General features: G+C 44.2%; 1 protein-coding gene across 1 annotated transcript in view; it reads left to right on the top strand.

The window, feature by feature from the left end:
* Positions 1-65: 65 nt before the first annotated feature.
* SGPL1 (sphingosine-1-phosphate lyase 1) overlaps positions 66-19541 on the top strand; it is a 30598-nt gene continuing 11122 nt past the window's right edge. Inside the window, exons 1-6 of the mRNA XM_057385709.1 lie at positions 66-249; positions 8758-8914; positions 10757-10824; positions 12416-12563; positions 13918-13997; positions 15327-15455. Coding sequence (XP_057241692.1) covers positions 247-249; positions 8758-8914; positions 10757-10824; positions 12416-12563; positions 13918-13997; positions 15327-15455 — 585 coding nt within the window. The 5' untranslated portion in view covers positions 66-246. The remainder of the gene's footprint in view (positions 250-8757; positions 8915-10756; positions 10825-12415; positions 12564-13917; positions 13998-15326; positions 15456-19541) is intronic.

Below are 19541 nucleotides of genomic sequence, written 5' to 3'. Positions count from 1 at the left end.
CTCCGCCCTGAGGGGCGCGGCTCTCCCGCCGCCGCTCCGCCCTGAGGGGCGCGGCTCTCCCGCCGCCGCTCCGCCCTGAGGGGCGCGGCTCTCCCGCCGCCGCTCCGCCCTGAGGGGCGCGCCCAGCCGGGGGCGGCAACCCCGGGGCGGAGCGCGGCCGCGTCGGGACCCCGCGGGAAGGACGACGGGGGAGGAAAGAAAGAAGGGAGGAAGGAAGGAAAGAGCGAGCGGCCGGCAGCAGCAGCGATGGTGAGCGGGGAGTGACTGAGGCCGGTGTGCGGGGAGAGAGGGGGGTGTCCCGGCGCGGCCTGTGAGGCAGCGCGGCCCGGGCCTTGTCCGGCGGGGGCTTCGTGTGGGCTGAGGGGTCCCGGTCGGGCCTCAGGGGATGCCTGGCCGGCGGAGTCCCAGGGTGGGTGGTCATGTCCTGTCTTCGGGCCCCAGCTGAGGACCATACCCTTCCCCTAAATGTGAATGGGACCTTATTCACGCTCTGCTTTCCTTATTCTCCACAATTATCTAGTTTCGGGGCAGAAAGGATTGGAAACGATGTTTGCTCCTGTCTCTGTTTATTTCACCCAGGTGGGGCAGACATGGTGTTTTGCTCAGSMWKWTSRGSAMWKTSCYSAWMWKYCTRAGCGAAATCATGTTTGTTGCTTGATTGTTATTTTTTTTAGAGAGACTGCTTACCGGCTATTATTTTTTAGCTAGAAGTAAACTTCAGGATTGCTTGGAATATAGCTGTCCCTGGCCCACGTTGGCACGGCATGAATCTTGCAATTCTTCCAACCTGGGAGGGGTACTAGGTTTTTGGTGGTTTGGTTGGGGCTTTTTCACCGTCAGCAAGGGAAATTGAAATCACAGCTGCTGAGTGATAAATGAAGCAGCATTATCTTTGTCYCACTCCTTTTTCCCACTTGGTTTCTCCATTCCCAAACACTTAAGTCCTGCTGCTTCTTCCTGCTTTGGTGTGGGGCTGTGTGCAGCCATGGGTAGCCTGGGACAGCACCAAGAGCCTGCACATCTTATGTTTGGGTTGCTTTCAGCTGCCAAAATTTGGCACTGGGTAAATACTTHGCATGTTGTGCACGGGGCAGTCTAGACTGGCCTGGGGTTGCTGGAGCTGTACTGTGTGGTCAGYCTGTTGTCACCTCAGTCCCTTCTGTGCCAAAGCTTTGCAGGGAAAATTGCTACTTATTGAACCTGGAAGGCTTGCTCAGGTTTGCTCTTTTATTCACTAGATTAGACAGTAGCTATTGCAGAAGATTCCTGGCTTCTGGAAAGTTTAAGAGGTTGGTTTTGTACTCAGGGACTGAGGCTTCCTCTGGAGAAACACTGATACATAACATTTGTCCTAAAGTGGTTTTACTCTGTGATGCTTCTTGTGACCTTTGCAAAAGGCAGCACGAGAYACTGGAAATTTTCTTACCTAGACAGAGTAAAATCTTTTCTTTTTCCATGTCCTGCTCACTTCCAGCCTACTCAGAGTTTCTCGCCTTTTTTCCTACCCTTTGAACTTGTAGCTGAATTGCTGAGCAGGGAAGGGTCTGCTGAGGTGACGCCTCACTTCCTGCCTTGGATTACTCCAGCAGTGTCTGGTGGGGAGAAGATAAACCTGRTCACAGCATTTATTGTGTGTGGTTTGCCTGGTGTGGCAGCAATCACAGCCTTGCTGTGACTCCTGTGGTCAAAGGGATTCAGTCGAGCCGCTTTCTGAGTAAGGATTTTGGAGTTCTACTTGTCTCTTCTTCCAAATACACAACAATACCAATAAAAAGATGTCTCCAATTGATCTGCTCCTCCACCAGCTGCTCCCACCACAGAACTGCTGAGAAGGACTTGTGGGCGCTGGTGGGTGACAGCTGGCCATACCCTTGCCCTGAATCCCCCATGCCCTGGGCTGATCCTGCCCCACCCCAGAGACCCTACCTGCAGAGCTGTCTCCAGCTTGTGGRGGGCGGGAGGCACYGCAGGAAGGACATGGAGCTKTTGGARTGAGTCTGAAGGAGGCACCAGGATGRTTAAARGGATGGAGCACCTCTGCTATGAAGAAAGGCTGGGAGAGATGGGATTGTTCAGCCTGGAGAAGAGAGACTTTGGGATGACCTAATTGTGGCCTCTAGTATCTGAAGGAGCTGACAAGATAGGTGGAGGGAGRCTGTTTCCAAGGGTCGAGGGGGAATGGCTTCACCCTGACAGATTTAGATTAGATATTAGGAAATAATTTCACCCTATGAGGTGGTGAGGCCCTGGCACAGGTTGCCTGGAGGAGCTGTGGCTGCCCCATCCCTGGAAGTGTCCAAGGCCAGGTTGGATGGGGCTTGGAGCACCTGGTCTTTTGGAAGGTGTCCCTGCCCATGGCAGAGGAATTAAATGGGATGGTCTTTAAAGTCCCTTCCAACCCAAACGAGTCTGTGATTCGATGATTTTATTGCTCCTATTCTTTGCATCCCTGGCAACGAAAGACATTCCMTTTCAAGTATTAGCAGGCCTTGTATATGTTTTAGTTCCGCCCTTAAAGCATGAATTGAGATTTAGGATTATGCCTATTGATGTAGCAGCAAGTGTACTGTTTTCTGTAGTGATTGTGATAGAGTTTTCTGTATTAGGAAGTATTTGTATTTCCTAGAAATTTTCATATAAAGGCTTCTCAGAATCCTTTGTATTCAGAGCGTTTCCTTTACCTCTCTTTGCTCATCAAGATTTATCCATGCCATATCACGAAGGGCAGGGGTCGAAGGGTTCTGTGTGTTGATGTTGATAATTTTTGAGGATTCTGCCCTATGGTCTGACTTGCCCAAGAGCAGGGCCCTTAATGTATAATAGCAGCATTCAGTTTGTGCTGATACTGGGGGCATTGTCAGAGGCTTGCATAATGCTGCTGGGAAGCTTTGCCAGGGCTTGRTGCTGCCTTTGTTCATGGATGCCTGCTCCTAGAATAACTGCCATGCCAGGATCTGCTTCCAGACAGCTCCTGCCAAGACTTCRTGTCTTAATGCTGTGGGTACCTCTGTGTGGCACCAAGGTGCTCACAAAATATTTCAAAGAAACACCCATTTTATTCTTCAGAAGGCATGCAGTGATCTGCARCTGAGAGGAGGCCAAGTGGAGGAATAAAATATGTCCAGATGAGTCCCAGCTTGCAGGGAACCAGGTGCTTCTTTTACCCTAATTATGATGGGTGTCAGCAGAGGATGTTTCCTTGTGCATTCTTGAAGCTGATGACCCATGGAGATCCATGTTGAATTCATGTGCAGCATCCATTGGGTGGATCCTGTCTCTAGTGAGACCTGTGCTGCCTGGATAATGCCTAAATGTTAGCAGAAACTTTTATAAATTGRTTTGCCTAAGTGAGCAAAGTGAACACTACACCTTGTGTGTATTTTGGGTTAAATGAAATTTGAACTTGCACCCGATTTTTTGAGTCCTTTGGGTTCCTGTAAAATCGTACATTTTTTTAGCCTTYTCCTATCTTGTTTTGGTAGTTTTACATTCCATCTCTGCAGTGGAACCTGGAATGCTGCTGTTCTTACTCTGATTTGCTGCCTTGTTTGTTTTTGTGCCGAAGCTATAATTAGCCACTGTTTAGCCACTCCTCTTGAACTCTCAGGCTGGTGGGACAGTATATATACATTTAATTTGCAGACACTGTGTGTGGCAAAAAAAAACCCCAAATTGCTGTCCTTCTGGAAAAAGTTTCATTATAGCAGTGGTGAAAATGCAATGCAGACAGAACTGGTGGTATTGGGGAGCTGTGGTAAGATGAGCGTGGCCTGAATGTGTTTTTAATTTCACTTAGTTCAGCCCATGCATCTGAAAGTTAATGATTTCTGATTTCTGAGAGATCATGCATCCGGTGTCACTCTGTCTGCCCACATCCTTTGGTCAGGCTGGGCAGCACGTGGTCCAAACCTCAAGCTGTAATTAGGAGCTGACTAATAAATATTCCCTGCCTGGTGCTTATGTGAAGGTATTTGTCAGGCTGGGGTTGGGAGGGAGGGACAGACAAGCAGAGTCATTACTGGGGTTCGAATCAAAACACTGCAGGCACAGGCAGCAACGAGCACCCTCTGAGGAGGCTGGGATGGTGTTGCTCAATCCCATTCCCGACTCCCTAGTAGGAAGTTGGAAAGGTGGTGGCTGAGTCCAGGACTTCCTATGGCCAGGCTGGTTATGCTGGTCAGATGTGCTTTTTTGTGGCCAGAGCACGTGCAGGCGGTGAGGTGTCAGTGATGGCAGGGCTAATTGAAGCCTTCCTTCTACTTAGGAGTAGAATAAATTAGCGAAGCTGCCATGTCCTTGCTTTGTGTGGTTTGTCTTCAGTCAGGAAGCTTCTTGGCAAAACTCGTTGTATTGGAGCAGAGGCCTTAATTACAGCGGCAGTACTGGTGTTCCGTGTGCTCCGGTAATTGGAGCTGACCTAACTCATGCTGTTGGAGCCATCTCCCATGGCCTTTCTTTACTGTGTGCTGAGTTGTGGGACAGCCATCTCCTTCCTCAGCTCTGGGGACGTGAGGGAAGCTGTTGGCAAACACAGACATTCAGGTTAAGGCATGGGGAGGTAGCCAGAGGGTCCCTGGTTTGGGAATACGTGTAGATTCAGGTGAAAGCTGAGGATGTAGTATAAACTGACAGAGAGTAGGTTTAGATTGGATATTAGGAAGAAATTCTTCCCTGAGAGGGTGGTGAAGCCCTGACTCAGCTTACCCAGAGAAGCTGTGGCTGCCCCTGGATCCCTGGCAGTGTCCAAGGCCAGGTTGGACGGGGCTTTGAGCACCCTAGACAGTGGAAGGTGTCCCTGCCCATGGCAGGAGTTTGAACAAGATGGTCTTTAAGGACTCTTTCAGCCCAGGTCTTTTTGTGATTCTTTGATCTTAGCACTTCCTCCTTGCCCAGTCAGCCTCATATTGCATAACATAAACTTGCCTTTAAAAGCTACTTTTATTCTGCGGCCCCACTTTAAACATTCTTTTGGAGGAAGGAAGGTTCAGCTGATAAAATCTGTCTTCCTATTTTTCCCACAGGTAAACTCAATATTTTAATTTCATCAGAAACAGAAGGCACTTGTAACAAAAGTCTGAGGTTCTTAATTTTSTTGTCTTTCCGTTTATATTTTTTTTTAAATTTTCTTTATCATTTATTTTTCTTTTAAGCTTTTTTTGCATCCTAAAACTCCCAGCCAAGGAAACGCTGTTTTGGCAAAAATGCAAAATGTGCTCTCATTAGCTTTGGCATTTATCCCTGCCCCCCCCTCCCCTCCCCATACTTCACCCCCTTCCCTTTTTTATCATCTAGGACAGAAGAGCATTACTGCTGTTATTTCATGCTCTTTTGTAGTGGTGTAAATGCTATCCCTGGAACCAGCTCAGCTAGCTAATGGCTTTTAGAAATCAAGTACTAAGGATGCATTCCTAATCTGTGGAGCTAAAAATTCAATATGTAAACTGCTTGGGTAGCTGAGTGCATTAATATTGGTACAAATGAGCACTTCAAGTCCTAATGATAGCAATTAGTATTTTATCTGATACCTGTGTCTGTCTTACTGCTCTGAGAATTAAAAACTAATCTTCCAGTGGAGATTTTTTTTCTCCCTGCTCTTTAGTGTGCTCATAAGTCAGGTTTTTAAACTGCTTCTGAAATAATCCTGTGTCTTRTGAAGCTTTTGTGTGGGGAAGGTTYGTTCACGGCAGTAAAACCAACCTATCTACTCTCTTTTAATGGGAAAGGAAATCTTTATTTTTTTGATACCTTCAAAAATAAGCGGGTTATTATCTTACTTGAAGTTCTGCTCTGTAGGCAGGTTTAAAATCATGCCAGCCTGTTGTCTTTAGCCCAGCTGGGGAAACAACACTCTGAACTGCACCTCCAGGGCTGCATGGGACGGGATTCCATGGCTGGGCTACACAGAGGCTGTTTATTGCCCCTGCCTCCTCCCTGTAAAACGAGGGAGTTTTATGGGMCTGCAATCATAGAGAATCCCAGAATGATTTGGGTTGGAAGGGACCTTAAAAATCATCCAGTCCCACCCCCTGCCATGGGCAGGGAYATCTTCCACTAGACCAGGTTGCTCCAAGCCCTGTCCATCCTGGACTTGAACACTTCCAGGGATGGGGCAGCCACAGCTTCTCTGGATCTCACCACCCCCACAGGGATGGATTCCTTCCTAATATCCCATYTAACCCTTCCTTCTGACGSTGTGAAGTCATTTCCCCTTGTTCTGTCACCCTGCTCATGTAAAACGTCACTCTCCCTCTTTTTTATAAGCTCCCTTTTAACCYAGCATGTTCCTGGGTGTAGTAAAAACATTTAAATGCAACCTTCAAAATGCCCTCTGGTTTCTGTGGGACTAAGTGAATAATTCAGAAACCAAAAATCTCTCATATCTTGCTGGATACTTCATGCAAAGAAGCACTTGGAAAAAACTGGATGCATGGTTAGCCAGGGATCTGAGAAATTGCTAATTCACTGCTAATTCATCTACCATGCCAATTTTCATTAGTGTTTTAATCCTARTTTTTAATATACTCCTAAATTGATCAACCTCATCCTTCAAACTCATCTAAGTATGAAATGAGTGAAGAAGCAAAGTGAAAAGTTCAGAGAAAACTTCACCTGGTCAAACTGTAAAACTTGGGGATTGATTCCAGATTGTATTTTTTCAAAGCAAGAAAGGGGAATACATTCTTCAATGTCTTGGAATGAGCATCRTGAAAATCTGCTCTTATTTGTTSAAAACMTRGATATACCTTTGAGTTCCCATRTCAGTGCTCARGGKTTTCAGTGACAAAATGTGYAGTYAGCTGGAATCTTCTGTCCAGAGCTTTCTCCAAGAGTGAGGTCARTCTCTTGCCAGATGTATTTATTTTAACTTGGTCACTGACTGGAGTGACTTCTGTCAAGAAGGTCGTGTTCCATTTTGATTCAGGGCTTACAGTATCCTCCATCTTCCGGGGAAAAAAAATAGCACACAGCCCACTTTATATTTGATGCTGCAGCATTTTCTTGCCATGAGTTGAGAACAGCTATTGAGACATCAGCCCATTAGTGGCTCCATTTCCATCCTTTAAGTGTAGTTCCAAAACAGAATGATATCCTGGCATTTCCTCTTAGGCAATAAACCAAAGCCATTGTCCTGGTTAAACGCTCATTTCCAGGGATTTGCCAGTGAAGATTGTGCAAATTCSCTGAAACTTTAGTACCACCTCTGGTTAGCTGAAAAAGGTGTCTCTTCCCTTAAATTCTGGGGTTGGATCAGCTTTGTGGTGAGTGGCTTGGAGGACTGGCATTCATTAACTGGGACATTGCCTAATTGCAGCGGTTTGTGTGGCTGCGTTGTTTTGGAGGCTGAAGTGGCTCTGATGTATTTTTAAAGTGCCCTTTGCCAAGCAAATAGATGCTAATTTGCTTTCTCAGAGCTTAGTGCTGCCTGGTTTTGCCAGAATTCAGTCTGTGTCCCTTCAGCCTGTGCTGGAACACGGGTGAAATAAGTCTTCTGCAAAGGGTAAGTGCTGTTAATTCTGCTGGAATTTGTGTTTGGGTTGCTTAAATACTTCCAAACTCTGCCAAGTTATATGCATTTTGCTGCTTTTCCAAAGTCATGAATATTCATTCATTAGTGKTGCTTTTTGGTAAGGAAGCCGGCCTTCCTCCAATGATTATTTAGAAAAACTGGCCTGTCAGTAGCCTCTCTAGTTGTATTGGAATGACACATTATCCCCTAAAAAAAATAAAAATTAAAGGCTGTTTCTGTTTTTGGCTTGACCAAGAACTGAGACCTGTAAAGGATCCTGAGAAAGAAAATTTTAGTTTTTAATTTAGTGATTTGTTTATACTCACCATTGAAAATTGCTCTAATCTCCCCCAGAGTTCACAGTGCAGGAGTCAAGGATTTATTCCTTCCATGGTTTAGTTACAAATCTTTTGAAAGGCCCCATATACTTTCCCTGTTGTTTGAAGGGTGAACACCCAAGTGCTGGAGATCTTCCCAGGAAAACGGGGCAAAACTAGGCTGGATGGCTGGTCAAAAGGGAAGAAGGATTTAGAAGAGCTGTGTTCTTGCTTATTCTTCTTATCCCTAGAAACGTTTTGCCCGAGAATTGGGTGGGCGACCCATGTTTAGGGGGAAATACTCAGTTTCTCCTGTGCACATCCAGTTTTTCTTGTGCAGTTCTAATGCTCTTGAAGAGCATCTTGTTCAAAGCTATTGATTAAGAATTTGGGTTGTGTCCTGACAGTAATTCCTGGTTTGACTTCGTAATTGTTCTTGCATTACCATTTTCTGGGGGTTATTTTGATAGCAGCAGTGTCCTCCCATCCTCCCTTGATGTGTAATGTGTTAATTAGATCTTTTAACTTAAGGACTTGCTAAGTGCTTCCATCTTCATTAAAAATCCAGCCCTAGGTACTTAATAGACCTGTTTTGGTGGTATCTTTATTCATTCACTACCTGGTAATTTCTTGGAAATAAAAGTATTAACACAGTTGCTTCTCTTGGGCCATGGTGGTTCTTGGGACTATGCAGAGAACCTTATTTTGCTCATCTGCTCTTGRTGCTTCTCTCAGTATTTGAGAGAATGTAGGTATGTATTTTTATCTGTGACTCTTGMCTGGAAGTGAATAAAAACTAGCTCCTTGTATTTGTAGGAATTAAGGAAAGCATATGGTCTGCATACTGAAAAGCACCTTTTTAATCACCAGCAGACTTTTTGATACCCTGCTTGTTTTCATGAACCAAGATCCTCCTGGTTTTCCTTTGCACAGGATGTCTACAAGGAAATCCTGCAGATGTATTGGGAGAAAGTGACAGGCTTTGTGAACGCCCGGTGTGAAGGACTTGAACCCTGGCAGCTCATTGGGTTGACCTTTTCTTCCACACTTGCAAGYGTGTGGCTTCATGGCTTCCTCTGCCAGCCTGAGAGTAAGTATTTCAAATGGGAGGTGTTCTTACCTTTGGAGGGGGGGAGGTGGGCCTGAGTTGTTCCTGGGTAGTGGAAGGAAAGAGGGCAGAAAGGTCAGAAGTTGTTAAAACAGACTTTCTGCTGTCATCTAGTATTTACCAAACTCTTCTAAATTAAGGTCAAGGCTTGTTTGATAAGTGAAGCTCCCCCATTTCATCTGAGGGTGCATGGAATGTGCCTCTATCTCCTTCCCTTGCCTCCCTTTTTCCTTTGGCTAAACCATTTACTTGTCACAACACTCTCTTCTTGCCTAAACCCTGGGAARATTTATGGAGAGCTGTGAACTTAGTCACTGCTGCAAGGTGGGTAAGTTGTTTCCCTTCCTGCTGGGGGAGGAGACATAGTCTTGATTCCGTGTTGGAGGCATGTTTTATCCTCAGAATGTTCCAGATAATTGCATGTGGTAGTGGTGGTGTGAGGATATTGTCTTCTTTTTAGATTTATTTTTTTAAAAAATATTTTTGGACCATCTTCCTGTTTTGAGTGGTTTCTGATTMTGGCAGCTCTTCAGTGGGATCTCTTCTGGTGAACCTGCAGTTTCTGTGGTTGTGTGATGGCCAGAGGTCACTGCAATGCCCTCAGAGGTGCTTTTCAGTTCCCTTAGGRTTACACTCTAGTGGCAGCTTGTTAAAAATAGCCACGTTTTTAACTTCATGTCTCCTGTGTCTCTTTCTCAAGCAGCCCTTTTTCTTTGTAGAGCTGGGAGTAGCTGAACGGTGGGAATGCCTATAAGGAACAAATTGGTATGAAACTTTCRTTCAGGACACTTACCTTCCTGGCTAGTGTTTGTACTGTTGCACAATGTATTTTTTTACATATTGATTAGCTCTTAGAAGATCTGATTAGATTGTCAGAATGTTAGAGGAGTTTGCAATCTTTTCTYACTGTGAAAATTATTAATGAAACTGTGCACACTGAGATGTGCAACAGAAATATTATCAGAGCACTAAAGAGTGTTTGCTACAGAATGTGCCAATTAGTGTCCTTGGGTAGCTTTTCAAATTGTGTAAATGAAGTGAAATATATATGAACTGGGAGGGAAAGCATAGATAAAATTGCAAAGTTTTAAAATGATTGACTTCTTAGACTTTAATTGTTTCTTGGGGTGTCCTGTAACTGATGGTATGCAAATAGGTCTGGGAMGGCATTTTTGGTGGCTATAAAGCATCTGTGTCATCTGATTTCATTCCTGCCCTTGGAGCTACCCAAGGAAGTTTCCAGTGCTTGTCATCAGTGGCTTCTCCCATTTGAGTCTCTGGGCTGTGGTGGAATTTCTGCTCTTCCCTTTGTCCATCTCCTTTCCCTGAGTCACATCCCATTGCATCAAATGGGGTAAATCCATGTCCTGTTTTGGCTGACATTGTCACAAATGTCACCATTCCCTCCTTTGGTCTGGGAGCCTGTTTCACACTATTCAGTGTTTTTTCTTTTTTTTTCTAGTAACTATTCTGGTTTGAAGAGGCAGGATATTATAATAATCCCTTACCTTTAGCAAACCCTGAAATCCCTCTTTTTCCTGTACCATTTTACACGTGGGTGCAAACTCCCATGTAAGTAWGAAAGCAAGTCAAATAATTGATTCCTGTAGGTGGCTGCTGTTGTGCAGTCCAGATGCTTCCATGGCATGGTCCATCCCTGAAAACCTTGCTCTTGGCTTCATTCACCTGCCTCACCCTGTCCCCTGGGTCACTGTGTTATTTCAGCTTGGATCAGGAATGCTGAGCCTGGATCATGTGCTGCATCAAAAGTTTCTTCTTTTTTTTTTTTGTTTCTTAGGTTGGTTTCTGCATTTTGTCTTTCAGGTTTGACATCCCGAACTAAAAAACAGTTCTTTAAAGTGCTGAGAAAAATGCCATTTGTTGGGTCTAGAGTAAGTATTTGAACAACTTCTTACAGGATTATTCCAGGTACTTGTTTGAGGTCTCTTGGAGAATATACAGTGCATTTTTGTTGTTGTGTCACTGTGGTCCTGATGATCTGAGGATATAGATCTGGAATGTCTTCTGCTGCCTCCTGGTTTAATGACAGATATAATTTCTCTGCAGTAWTTTTGTCATAGTATTACTCCCATAAAAAAGGGGATGCCACCTCCTTTTCACTGTTGAGCTCTTTATTTTAGCCGGGAATCAGTGAGTGTAGTAACAGAATTATCTATATGTTTCCTTGTTGCTAGATTTAAAAGAACAAAAATTCTGGAAGAAGGGATGGGATTGAACTGGAGTTGTTCTTCTGAAACAATGTGAAGTGTGATAGGCAAGGGTTTGTTGTGCAATGTGGAAAGGTATTTATTTTAATCAAGTCACTGGCCATGATGTGTTTAAGGTTCAGATAACTATTAGCAATAGTTAGCAGAAGGATATCAGCAGTTTGTGTAATCATTAAAATGACACAAGCTGTAGTGCTTGAGAGCTGCTTTTTTTTTTTGCATAAAAACTTGAAAGCACAACTGTCAGCATATTTTAGCATGTTAACGATTCAAGGACAAAGAAATGCACAGCTGGGTTTATTTTACACTGTAAATGATGGTATCACACTTGATTGCACTTCTTACTGCTTGCTGTGCTGGTGTATTTGCACATTGATTCCAGGGGTCAGATCTGTTCCAGGCAATTTTATCCAAACAGAGTAGCACAGAGGAATTTTTTTTCCCTTTTTCTGTGGACACAGAAGGAGTTCTCCAATTTCTCCCTCATCTCTCTGGAAGGAACTAAATCCCCTCCCTGTCCTGTTAAGTGTCCCAGCTTTCACCTCCTAACCTGGGTAGTGCTTGATCAGACAAATTTTCTTCTGCTTATGTTTTCACCTGCCTGTTAGAAAAGGACACTTTATACAATCCCTATTGTGTCCAGACTTCCCTTCTCAGGACTAACACTGCTCTTCTGTGCCAGAGCACTCCTGCTGTGTCCCATTTATGTCCTATTTCTGCTCTTTGGTAGGCTGACACCTGATACTTATCAGTTGCTCACAAGAGGCCTTGACTTTGAGGCATTCCAATGTCCAAAAGTCAATGTCCTAACACCTGTGTTGCCTGGAAGAAGAATCTTGACTTTGGAATGTGTTGTGAGAAGCAGTCTGGGTTTTCCTGAGGGCAAGGTGTGGGTAGAAAGAAAGAAATCTCCGAACTGTGTCTGTGGTGATCACTTTGTGTCTCTGTTTTCTTGAGTTTGTAAATTCCGTGTGTGGTGGTAGAGGAGSCAAGGTACAAACCAATGCATGTGCAGAACTCTACAAATTGAAAATTGTGACTTAATAAGTTGTTTGCTGATAAAAATGCAGGGTTTTTTYCCTTGAGTTTTATTTTCTCAAGCACTAAGGAAAGGAGTCAAAGCTCCCAGTGGAGCAGTCAGTGTCCCATTAACACCACAGATGTAAGCAGCAGGTCCTGTCCTGCACACACTCAGCAGTTATTTAGAATTTGACCAGTGCCATTGTTTGATAGATTTTTTTTTCTTTCTTTTTAGATTCAAAAGAAGATCGATGAAGTCTCGAATGATGTCACTTCCAGTTTATCCTTCCTGAAAGATGAAAAGGAATATATCAAAGYGCTGCCAGAACAAGGCATGAGCCAGCCTGAAGTGCTGCAGAAGATGAAAGAGTACAGTTCAAAAGGTGAGTCTGTACTGCAGCAAAGGTGGGTTTGCTCAGACACCAAACATGACATTTCCTCTCTTAAATGAATCCCAGTGACTCCTTGCTCATGGTTTCAGCTTAAGTATTTTGTTCCCTTACAAATTTTTGTCTGTTTTCTTTCCAGACCTGACTAAGATTTGTGAGTTTTAATACTGTGTTTGGGTATTTAGATTGAAATTCTGTTCCTGCCACAAGAATTCTAGGCTGGTGGAGAGATGGGAGAGCTGAGGAGAAGATAAATATGGAGGAAGTTCTCTTTTTGGATTGTATTTCTGAGCAGTTGCCTTGGCTTTTACCAGAAATGCATTTTCTGTGAATACCCAGAAAATACTCACAATCAAAAAAAAAGCAACCCTACTTTCCAAGTAGGGTTGTTAGGGAATTTCCAAAACTGTGACCTCAATTAAGAGAGACAATGGTTTATACCTTGAAAAAGCCTTCTAAGGAAGAAGGAGTCACGATGTGGTTTTCCTGCCTTGAGTCCACAGAAGCAGTGTCTGACAGAGTTGCCTCTCTCATGCAGATACGTGCCCCCTGATTTGCGTACCTGTTACTCCTAATGAGTAAATCTGGTTGACTTCCTGTCCAGAGGGGAAGATTTGACTGCCCTGCTCCTATCCCAAATTTGAGAAATGCCTTGAATTTCCTGTTAGAACAGTACATCTGCTCCAAATTCTGAAACAAATAATTTCATGATCAAGTATCCTTCTTTTCCACTGTTGTGTATTGCTAGTGTTGCTCCTGTCTGTGTTTTTCGTTAAATTATTGTTTCCTTCCTTCACTGGGTTCTTTTTTTCTTTTTTCTTTCCATTGTCCCCTCCCCCATTTCCTTTAGAAGTTGACTGAAATATGAGTTTAGGTGAAATTTAGTTGAGGTGCCAGCACTGTGGATTTTAGCAGTACAAAGGTGAAATTTAGTTGAGGTGCCAGCACTGTGGATTTTAGCAGTACAAACTTGGCCTTTCCGTCTCTTCTCAGCTTACAGTGGTGGCGGGTGCTCTTTGAAAGTGGCTTTAATTTAGTGTCCAGTTGGTTGAACAGCAGTTTGGGGAGACTGRTGGGGATTAAGTGGATTACATATTAATATAACTGCTTGCTGCAGCTACATGTTGGTTATGTGCTGACTCTTTAGTCATCATTTACTTGCTGTCTGCTAAGTTCATGTGGTGCCAGGGGCTCAGCTTCACACACGGCTTTCACTGTGCCACAAAAATTAGGGAAATCTCGAAAGCTGAGTCCTCCTCTGTGGAACTGAGGGGATTTTCCATGTGCTTTTCCACACTGGCTGGCAATGACTGTCTTTGTGAGCAGTGTTCTCTTCCTTCTCTTACAGGAGATGTACGCTGGAAGGATGGAAAAGTCTCCGGCACTGTGTACAGTGGTGAAGAGAAACTCACCCACCTGCTGGTCAAGGTAAAGTTCAAGCAGGCCAACTTTGCACCTTCAGGGTGACCAGTAGCCCCTCAGAGCTGTTCCACCATCCCAAAAGAAATAAAGAAGATCTAAAAACTTAAATGTGGGAAGGGGGATTAGTGGCAATTTGGACAATGTAACTCTGGCCATGTAATTGTCCCTGTGAAAACACCTTGTAGAGATAACTTGGATCCAATCAGATGAGCTGCTGTTTTGAGTGAGAAAGTAATTAGTAATTACAAGTGAACTTGGTACTGAAGACTGGTACTGAAACAACTTTCACTGAACAAAACTGAGCGCCTCTTGGTTTAAGCAAAAGAGAAGTCTTGTGAAATGTTTTTTGGCGTGGCTGTGTGGTCCAAATCTTAAACAATGGAGCGCTGGCACGCTTCAGTGGTGTCTTTGTGAGGTCTGTTTACCTGCTCAGGAACTTCTCCCTTTGAGAAGGCTGGAAAATAACCTAAACAGYGTAAAGGTCTGTTTTCAAGTACATCTCCTTCCAGAGTTGTTTTGCTAGAAACAACTAGTTTCTAGCCCTAGTCTGACCCTCTTGCTCCTGGGAGCAGCTTTTGTAGCAGCGGTAATGGGCTTTGTTTGGTGGTTGCTATTGCTCTTTTCCTTCCCCCCATGTTGACATTTTCTGTGCCACTTTTGGGGAAGCAAAACTCAGAGCAGCCTTTCAGGAGGGGCCTCAACTTGGATCGTGTTATGGAAACTTTCACTTTGTTTGTGCTGATTATTCACTGGTTTATTTTGCTGTATTTTATTTAACATCCCTGCAGTTGCTTTTTGATCTTGACTGCGGGAGGTTGGGACTGGTCTGTTCCAGCCTCGTATCCTGTGGGTCCACAGTTGTGGAACGAGMATGAAATACTGGTTTCCACAGCCATTTTTGTTGTGATGGGTTTTTTGTTTTGTGGGTGGGCTTTCGTGCTTTTCTACCTGCTTCAGAACCCCCCTTAACAGTAAACTTGAAAACAAGTTCTGCAAAGTCACTTTTTTTTTGCCTGTTTTGTATAAAGCAATTGTAGGATGTATGTTGTGGTTTTTTTTCTAAAAAACCAGTGAAATTACTAAATTTGTCCTTACAACAAGAGATATTGCTGTGCTGTAGAATCACTCCAGAGGTCTGATGTCTTAGAAAAAATTGGTTTTTTTTTAATTTTACTCCTCAGCTACAGCTTCCCAGCTTGTGGCATCTACTTGCAGAGGYATTTAAGTCCTGTAGTGTTCTTAGGGTAAAATGCAGCTAATTTGCTTCAAGAGTGCACATGGGGAGTTCTCAAAGCCTCRAGTGCGAGTCTAACTTTCTCTCTTTGTTTTCTGAAGGTATATGAAGAGTTTGCCTGGAGTAATCCTCTCCACCCGGATATATTCCCTGGTCTGAGGAAGATGGAAGCAGAAGTAGTGAGGATTGCTTGTACGCTCTTCCATGGGGGCCCCAACTCTTGTGGTGCTGTAAGTAGCCTGTCTTCGACTGCCTCCTGAATATTTTGGGTATTTTTGTCTTTGATAAGTGCAAATGCACCTTGTGCTCTCCAGATGAGACTGAGGTTAAGCTCTTTCTGGTGTGTTCCATGCCAGCTGTGTGAAGGCTGTTTAATTGGTGAAGCTTTATGAGAGACAATTTTACTCAGAGAAACAGTTCTCTAAACAAGACGGTTTACTTCAGCTTTTTTCCCCCACTCTTAAGTGACACGGGCTTGATGGCAGTTGGAAGAGGGAACTGGTGTAATGCAGCCTGGCTGGTTGTCAGTGGGGAATTGACAACAGAGAAGTGTCATTCTGAGAAGCTCCCCTCAGTCTCTGAGCTGGAAATCTGTAAGCCTGCCAGATTGCTAAGCTTCAGGGCAAGGCCAGCTGGCTGGCTGGCTACTCACCAACAAGCAGACATGCCATGGATTGTCAGCTGTCCAGCTGGAAAGCTGCRTTTCCAGACTTATGTGGCCTTCCATTGCAAACCAGTTTTACAGCCTTGATAAAATTCCCTGCGAGAGTCCGAATGTGTTTTCTTGAACTGATGGTTTCAGTGCTGGAAGGCAGTGTTGACACAAGGGCTTATGAGTTGAACTGGCCTTGAGTGGGCTTTGCCTGTCAGCTGAGGTTTGGTTGTGTTTAAAGGGTTGAGTACTGGAGTAGTTTTAGAGGGTGTAGTTGGGATCAGACTTGCAGTGGGATTGAAGATGAGCTCAAGTGTGTGGTAGTAMAAGATGTGATTGCCTTTGATAGGAGGAGGTGACATCCTCTGACCTGGCTTTTCTTCTCAGGGTTGTATTCTCTGYACCATCTTCAAGTTTAGAGGGAGGAACGTGCCTCTTTGCTTATAAAAAGATTTCATCCCCCACCTCAGCTCCTTGCTGGCTTGCAGTGCTGAGAACACCGACAAGATTATCCCTGGAGTAGGGCAGAGGCTGGGCATAAAGCTGTTTATCTTGGAACTGGTTTTTTTAGCATTGGGACATCAGCTGATACAACAGACAGATAGCTGTGTGACTCTGATGGATGCTTGGGGAGCTTTGCTTGCTGAAGCCTGYACCGGGGAGCCTTTGGGTTTTGTTACTGTTATAAAAGTGTCATTCTTGGCCTAGGGTACTCCCCAACTGGAATGGAAAAGTGTCATTGACTGAGAGAAAGTCAGAACGAGTGAAAAACTGTCCCAGCCACGTGAGACCTGCACAAATATACTGAGGGGAAGAGTAAAAAACTGCCATAGCCAAAGTGAGACCTGCACAAACATACTTAGGGGAATCCTGCTTTTCCCTCTGTCCTGCTCTCCCTCCTGAGGATGGTGCTGCAAAGTAAAGGGGGAAGTGCACAACCCGGCGTGGAATTCTGTCCCAGCTGCTTGAACAGCCCAGTTTGCAGGGGGAAGGGGAGGGCTGGAAAGTCAATCAGKCAGAAAGAGAAGATTAATTGCATTCCTGTAATTATCATGTCCATATGAGTGGTTCCAGTGGACTTTTCAGTTTCCTCCCACTGCTCTTCCTGACTGTGATGTGTCCAGAGTTGCTGATCACTGATGGAGAGGTGTGGGTGAGGATATGTAGATCACATGCTCTTTAAGTAGTTGGGCTCAAAGAYTTCTCTTATTTTCTTCTTCCCAGAACTGAATTAACATTTCAGAATAACTTCTGGAGGCTTTGATAGTTACAAAGGCATTTTAAAGGAGCATTTTTCCAAACTGATTGGCTTTCTGTGTTGGGAAGGCCCTACTGTAGCTGGTGGCTCAGAGTGCTGCAGTTACAGTAATGAGTGAGGCTATGAAGCAGAGATATTTTAATGCTAAACCAGGGCAAGTACAATGCTCTGAGTTGTCTTTATCTTTAAACTAATCTGTTCAAGAGGAACTGCTGGCTCATTCTACTAAGGAGGCCTCTGGTTGACTTGATTCAACTTTTGCAATGTTGAAATTTAGAACAACTGCTTTTTTCCCTCCTGAATTTCCTCACTGCCACCCCTGAGCAGAATGTTGTAGTGTTAAGCCCCTTTCCACCGGATTTAGTAGCCTGATTAAAGCAGCAGGGGCTGCTTGGCCAATTTGTTGGTGCCTAGTGGTGGTCCCTGGAGGCAGATGGAACTCTGTATTTCTGGAGAGAGTGTCTGTGGCTATGCTGTGTGGAAAGCACCAAAAAGTTTCTGTCTGGACTTAGTGAGGTAGTTTCACTTCCTTTGTGCTCTGATTTCTGCAGCATGTTGCAGAACAGCATTTTTTGGTAGTAATACTCTGCTGCTCAGTCTGGGAAAAGCAGCACAGTGACACATCCATGTTGTCCCCATGGTCTTCAGCAGCTTGGGATGTCTGTGTGGTCCTGCCTTTGTCATGTGTCATACGGACACCTCCCTCAGCAGCTTCTCTGGGGAGCCTCCTCTTTGAAAATTTTTGGTGTGTTTCATGATTGCTAAAATGAAACCTATATTTTTTACATTTCTGAATGTTAAATYGGATGAGCAGCTTGCATTATTTACAGGAGTTGCCTTTAGCTGAGTCATGTGGGCTGTAATTCTCCTTTGTTTAAACATGGGCATAAAACCTCTAACAATGCCCTGGTGGTTGTGGGGCGGTTCAGACATGCCTTTGCCTTAAATTGCTCTGAGAGATGTTCCAGGTTTTTAAGCAGTTTTAAAGTAATCGTTTTCAGCAGTGGATGGATGCTTCCTACTTCTCACTAATTAYTACTATTGTTCTTACTTTTAATTGTGTTATGCAAGAGCAAAGAGACAGGAATTGGTGAGTTTGGGCACCTGGTAGATTCTAGTCATATTCTTGTAATGACTTGGAAGGGCTAATTAAACTCAGTGYGTAGAAGGAGGAGCAGGGGAGCTTTTCCTGTCTGTGTGCATGTGTTCATGTTCACAAGGTGCTTTGTTTTGCACTGTTGGCTCTGTGGATTTCCCATGTAATTTGGGGAGAAATCACCACTTTTATGCAAGCTTCGTTTTATTTTTTTTTAAGTAGCTTTTCGAACTTTAAAAAGAAAGGGCAGCTTTGAAGTGTAGAGAAAAATTCTGTGTGTGGGTGACGTGTGTTGTATTTGATGTGGGTCTCTGTGAATGCTTCTTGCACTTTTTCCACAGCTGAGAACAGGAGAGAGAAGGCAAAATCACCAAATTCAAGCCGAAGCCTCCTGTGGAAAGAAACCCATTTTGTCTCTTCTCCCCAAATTTTGGGGCTTCTAAAATTTGGCTTCTAAATTTTCCACAGGCCTAAACCTCCTGTGGAAAGAAACTGATTTTGTCTCTTCTCCCCAAATTTTGGGGCTTCTAAACTTTGGCTGCATATGTGAAGTATGACTTGAACAGGGAAATATGAGTGTTGTGTCTTAAGGGGGCCTTAAACTGCAGAGATCTGTCAGATTATATCTGTAGTGGTGAGCAGGTCACCTTGAGAGACACAACTTGTGGAATTTACAACTTGCAGGTTTTATGGGAGACTGCCATGACGTTATGACCGTACAGTGGATTGTGGTATGGTTTTTTACTCTAATGTTACCCTTGAAATAAATTTGGGGTAGTTCAGCTCAGTGAAACTTTTGGTCAGTTTTGTCTCCAGGGTCTCAATGGATGTGTTTCTTCAGGTGAAAATGGAAGCAAAACTTTAGAGACCATAAACCTAAGTAGTTCTTTAATGTCTGACAGTTTGACAGTGACATGACCAAAGAAATCCTGGAATAAGGACAGTATCTCTTACTGCTGTTGTAAAGTTGAGGTTSCAGAGCACTGGGATTTGGAGGGAGGGAGCAGTGGAAATGATGTTTAGAAGCAGGAGGGATATTTATACCCTGTGCTCTCTCCCCTCCCCTCCCATTTGGAAAACACCAAATAAATCAAGAACACAAAATGTCTGTTTACTTCCATTTTCCCCACACTTTGCCTGGCCTTTGAAGATAGTGCAGGGCTTCGAAGCTGCTTAAAACAATGAGTGTTTCCAGCCCCTTTTCCCTGTGGCATGGCCCAAGGCTGTGGACTTCCACTGAGGGGACAGAAGAATGTGTGTGAGCCCTTGGTGGGTGCTGAATCACCCTGCGTTGGCTGGGTGCCAGCACC

The sequence above is a fragment of the Malurus melanocephalus genome, unplaced genomic scaffold (genome assembly GCF_030028575.1).
Source record: "Malurus melanocephalus ecotype Western Australia unplaced genomic scaffold, MMel_1.1 scaffold_858, whole genome shotgun sequence".
NCBI classification, from domain to species: domain Eukaryota; kingdom Metazoa; phylum Chordata; class Aves; order Passeriformes; family Maluridae; genus Malurus; species Malurus melanocephalus.
Note: the sequence above shows the minus strand (reverse complement) of the source record. Positions and strands in the feature narration are given on the sequence as shown.